Source organism: Antrostomus carolinensis, unplaced genomic scaffold, assembly GCF_000700745.2.
Source record: "Antrostomus carolinensis isolate BGI_N321 unplaced genomic scaffold, ASM70074v2 scaffold35216, whole genome shotgun sequence".
Lineage (NCBI taxonomy): Eukaryota > Metazoa > Chordata > Aves > Caprimulgiformes > Caprimulgidae > Antrostomus > Antrostomus carolinensis.
In genome coordinates this window covers 1-5,414 of record NW_010323126.1, presented here as the reverse complement: position 1 = coordinate 5,414, position 5,414 = coordinate 1, and the positions used below count along the sequence as shown (strand labels likewise).

At 46.4% G+C, this 5,414-nt stretch overlaps 1 protein-coding gene across 1 annotated transcript in view; it reads left to right on the top strand.

Moving 5' to 3' along the window:
* The window catches only part of PTGES3 (prostaglandin E synthase 3), a gene marked incomplete at its 3' end in the record, with an annotated part of 6,224 nt that extends 1,421 nt beyond the window's left edge, over positions 1–4,803 (top strand). The window contains exons 3-8 of the mRNA XM_029085581.1: positions 2,108–2,233; positions 2,491–2,560; positions 2,819–2,917; positions 3,112–3,201; positions 4,281–4,343; positions 4,779–4,803. Coding sequence (XP_028941414.1) covers positions 2,108–2,233; positions 2,491–2,560; positions 2,819–2,917; positions 3,112–3,201; positions 4,281–4,343; positions 4,779–4,803 — 473 coding nt within the window. The remainder of the gene's footprint in view (positions 1–2,107; positions 2,234–2,490; positions 2,561–2,818; positions 2,918–3,111; positions 3,202–4,280; positions 4,344–4,778) is intronic.
* Positions 4,804–5,414: the final 611 nt, after the last annotated feature.

Genomic DNA, 5,414 nt, shown 5'->3' with positions numbered 1-5,414 from the left:
TCATCCTGAGCAGGACACTGAGATTTCTGTTCTGATAACAGTGTGTTTGAGTGATGCACTGAGATCCAGGCACTGGGATTTTGTCTTCCAGCACTGTGAGAAATGGCTACTGCCCAGTACCCAAAGGCTGAGGGAACAGAGCAGGTAGTTTCTCATAATCCTTTTTTCCTCTGAGAGTCTTTCCTTCCCTTTTAGAAGAGGAAACTTGGGTGCAATAAGGAATTAAAAATACCACAGTGAGAAAATGGCTCCTCTGCTGTTGTGCTTTACCTGAGTAAGCAGATGCCTTAGAGCTTCCAAAAAATGCTGCTAAAAGGGAAAGCGTTAGGTTTTCACCCAGTGGGATGATATCTTGCTTGAAACTAAAGTTTCCCTTCAGAAACCACTTGGTTTTGATGCTCTCAGAAGCTCAATGCTCCATCACTGGCCTCTGACCAGAGGTTTTCTGCACTTGTGGTGCTGATGGTGGAAGAGGCAGTTGTGACAGCTTCTCCACCAGCCTTTCCTTGAGCTGGTTTGTACAAGCTGAATTGCAAAGCGCTTGTAGCACTGACAGAGCTCAGAGCTGCCTGGTCTGGGTGTCAGCTGGGGCTGAGCTGGCTCCTGGTTCAGCTGATCCTGCCCCACGTGGGTAGTTGTGCTGGGAGCAGGAGCAGAACGAGCCGTGGGGTGAGGGAGTGGAGTTTCTTCTGGGATGTGGTGCAGCACTCAATAACTTCACCAAACATGTCACAGTTTGATATCAAGAGTTGAATCAGGTGAGTCCAGATCTGTTCTGAAAGTTTAGCAAATGGTCACCTTAATAAATGTTGTGAAGAGTGAATGACTCTTCTGTCTGGTGCTGTCATGCTGGAGTGCAAAGCCAAGGCCACACATCCACTCCTGGGTGGGTGAAATGAAGCCACTGCCACATCCAGATGGGAACATTGGCTTTGTTTGTGTCCTCGTGTGCTCCAGCTCCCTGCACTCAGTGTGGGTGCAGCAGATACCACAGTGACCAGCCAGCTCAGGGTGTTTAACTCCAGTCCAGTATGCAGGTGGGTGTTGGGGGTCATCTCCACAGGGTGGTTCACTGTGAAACCCCAGCTCTGATCTGACACCTCTGGAAGATGGCTGAAGTGTCAGCAGCACCCGTGGCCTTAGCAACAGCAGCTCACTCTGGGTGGCTGTTTGCTTTCTCCTGGAATGCAGAGCAGCCGTTGTGGGCTTGGCTTGAGTTGCCAGGAGAACTCACTGGAGGTGGTGAGGAGGCTGCAGCTGAGCTGGGGTCACTTTGGCCACACTGCAGGGTTGCAGGTGAGTACTCACTGCTCACTGCAGAACTGTGAACACACAAGAGTTGGTTGAGAATCCCTCAGCGTTTTCTGGTGCCCTGGACAAGGCTGTTTGTGGTGTTTGTGGAAAGCCAGAAGGATACCAGAGAGTGTGGGGGTTAAATCTGTGTGTGTAGAAGGTCACAGCAAGGAATGGGAAGGGTGATTCTTCAGCTCTCCCACCTGTACTGACTTCAGCTGGGTCTTACCCAGAATAAATTTATTGGATTTAAATTTATTGGGTTTTTTAATCATGTCCAAAAAAAAAAAAAAATGTGCTTTTCACTGGCTGTGCTTTGGGATTTTAACTCTTAGGGTGACCAAAAAAATGTTAAGTCTGCCTACACAGCTGTTAGAAATTCTGCCATCCTCTGCAGCAGCAGCTCATCTGGAAAGGTTTGTCCTTTGATTTGCTGTAAAGTTTATTTCAGTCCTGTAGATTTTCATAGAGGCTTCAAGGAACATCAGCAGGAGCTTCTTGGGGGCATTACACACCAAATGCAATCTATCAATTTTTATTGTTCATGTCTTTTTTTTCAGCCTTAAGCACCTTTTAAAGGTTTAAACACCCTTTAAATGTTATTAATAATAAGGTAGTAACACAGCTTTGGAGAACAGGAAAAGCTCTTTTAGTTGAACTTCCCTAAGTGCAATAAAAAAACCAATCAAACATCAGGAGAAACATGAGGAAAGGTGATTTTTAAATTTCCTGGCAGCGTGGAAGGGTGAGCTTTAAAGTTTTTTTTTCACTATGGATGAAAGATATGAAACTTGATTTGAACTTCTCTCCCCTGTTGTGTTCACAGGCAGCCTGCTTCTGCGAAGTGGTACGACCGGAGGGACTATGTCTTTATTGAATTTTGCGTTGAAGACAGTAAAGATGTTAATGTAAATTTTGAAAAATCCAAACTTACATTCAGGTGAGTACTTTGGACCTTCCCAAAGCTCAAAAGACACAGGGTGGGGGGAGTAGTTTGGTTGAGCAAGAAGGAGGAAACATCAGGCTCTTGGTGTAAAAAAGTGACTGTGAAGCTTGGGTGACTGAAGCTTGTGCTGAGACTGATGAGATGGTGTTTTTCTTGAAAGCAGCAATTTGTGTTAATGGAATGTTTGTTCTGTTTCCTGATAAACACAAATATATATATATATATATTTTTCTCTCTCTCTCTCTTAACAGTTGTCTGGGAGGAAGTGATAACTTTAAACACTTAAATGAAATTGACCTTTTTAATAATATTGATCCAAATGTAAGTATCCATCCTCTTGACTCTCCTTTTGCTGTGTTCTTTGTGCTGTATCCTGAAAAATAGCCAGTATTGTGGGCAAGTTGTTCCTTAGACCCAAGTGTAAGTGTGATTTTTATGGTTTGTGAAAGCCTTTCTGGATGGTATTTTTCAGGACAAAGAATAAGCTGATAACTTGAAACAAATGAGTCTTAATATAAGCAGTTTCCTGGTGAAGTGTTGATGATATTAAAACAGATATTTGCTCTTTTTCTTCTTCAGGAATCAAAACATAAAAGAACAGACAGATCTATCTTGTGTTGTTTACGAAAAGGAGAATCTGGTCAGGCATGGCCAAGGCTAACAAAAGAGAGGGCAAAGGTGGGTTTGGGCTCCTTAGTTCCTGTTGCCTCCCCTGGTTTTTAATGTTGTTTAATATTTGGGTCATATTTAAATCACGCAGCAGTTAATGGGTCACTCTGATCAGAGTGACAGTTTTTATTCACCTTGCTTTTTAGAACATCAGCAGCTGGTTACTTGCTTGTCCTTAAATAACATCTTGTGTTGATGTGCAGCTCAACTGGCTCAGTGTGGACTTCAACAACTGGAAAGACTGGGAAGATGATTCAGATGAAGACATGTCCAATTTTGATCGCTTTTCTGAGGTAGGGGGAGATGAGTAGAATCACAGAATCATAGAATGGTTTTGGTTGGGAGGGACCTTAAAGCTCATCTAGTCCCAACCCCCCTGCCAGCAGCAGGGACACCTTCCACTAGACCAGGTTGCTCAAAGCCTCATCCAACCTGGCCTTCAACACTTCCAGGGAGGAGCAGCCACAACTTCCTTGGGCAACCTGTTCCAGTGTCTGACCACCCTCACAGTGAAGAACTTCTTCCTAATATCTCATCTAAACCTCCCCTCTTTCAGTTTAAACCCATTTCCCCTTGTTTTGTCACTCCCTGCCCTTGGCCAAAGTCCCTCCCCACCCTTCCTGGAGCCCCTTCAGGTACTGGGAGGCCACTAGAAGGTCTCCCGGGAGCCTTCTCTTCTCCAGGCTGAACAGCCCCAACTCTCTCAGCCTGTCCTCACAGCAGAGCTGCTCCAGCCCTCGCATCATCCTGGTGGCCTCCTCTGGACTTGTTCTAACTGGTCCCTGTCTTCCTTATGTTGGGGGCTCCAGAACTGGACACAGTACTCCAGAATCATAGAAAGGTTTGGGTTGGAAGGGACCCTTAAAGGTCACCTAGTCCAACCCCCTGCAGTGAGCAGGGATGTGAGTACCTGGAGGTTTGGGTTTCCTTCTGAGCTGTGTGTTGCCAAAGTAGGGACTGAGAACTGTAGGAGGAGTTGTCTTCCTCAGCCTTCCTCCTCCTGGTGCTCTCCTGGCCGCTGGTCTCGGTGCAGGCTCTGACCAGGCTGCCAGCTTTAATCCGTGCTGGCACAGTTTGTGTGCTGAGGTGACCAGTCTGTGTTTGTTGTCAGATAGGAAATGAAGGTATGACCCATGGCAGATGCCAGTGTTAACTCCCTGCACTGGTTAGTTTCTGAGACAATTAAATGTTTTGGGGTTTTTTTGCATGCTCACCTTGTAATTTCTCCCTAGGTGCAGCTGATTTGTCAAAAAAGCTGTTGATTTATCACAGTTTTAGGTTATTTTTAGATGTTTTTACAGTGCTGCCCTAGTTCATGTAGAGAGTGCATTTGGCTTCACCCTGTAACATCCTTATTATCTCCCTGGAACAGATGATGAACAACATGGGTGGAGATGATGACGTAGACTTGCCAGAAGTAGATGGGGCAGATGATGTAAGTACTTTGTTTGCAGTGAATTCATGCAGGGGTTGGCACAGTGCCCTGCACATCCTCATTCTTGCTGAAAGTCAGACTTGCATTCCCTCTCCAGTGCTGCTAAAAGGTTAAACTGCCCCAAACCTTGTCTGGATAAATGATGTCACCTGGCAAAAGTCACTTCCTCCCCTCCAGCAGCAGTGCTGAGGGCAGTGGTGTCCGTGCCTGCAGTGCCAGACAAGCTCAGTGTCCTCTGCCTCTGCAGTGACACTGGTTTTGGGGGGTCTGAAGGCTTTGGCCAGTCCTGTAGCACCTGAAGTTTCTCAGAATACATGCTCTGAGGGAGGGTGTGCTTGCCTGGAAGTCACAGCCTGTTTGCTGGGTTATTGGTGATAGAGGGAAAACTGCCTTCGAGCTCAGTCTGCTCCAGTTAATGTTTCTTCTCCTTTCCAGGACTCACCAGACAGTGATGATGAAAGTAAGTTGGCATCCCCCTCGGTTTCCACGCACCCTGTGGCAGCCTGAGCGCCGACCGCCCCTGCCGGTGCCAGAGCCTTGAGCAGAGCCAGCAGATGCTCTGTCCTCTCAGTCTCACTAAATCCTGGCTGTGAGATAATGCCAGTGCCTTCCCTGAGACGACATAATCTGAGTGAAACCCATTCCACACAAGCATGAAATACCAGTTTGACCTTCCCCAGCCAGCTCTAGTCCCGGGGAGGCTTTGGCTTTACGAGCAGCAGGGACATGCACGGGGGTATCGGTGTCACTGGTGCTGGCCCTGCCCCAGTGACTTCTGTGCTGGGTGATCCTCGGTGTGAGAAACCAGCTCTGGGCTCAGGAGGGGGGTTGGAGACCCTTAAACTGCCCCCCGTCCCCTTCTTGGGCAAGGGCTGGGTCTTCTTGTTTGTGTCCCTTGTGATATCATGGGGCTCCTGGTTGGAGGTTTTTTTGTGTGGAGGGGGGTTTGGTTTTGTTTTGTGGGTTTTGTTTGTTTGTTTTTAATAAAATAATAATAAAAAAGTAATTAATAAAACCAGTAATAATAAAAAACAGTAATAATAAAAAAAACCCCAGTAATAATAAAAAAAA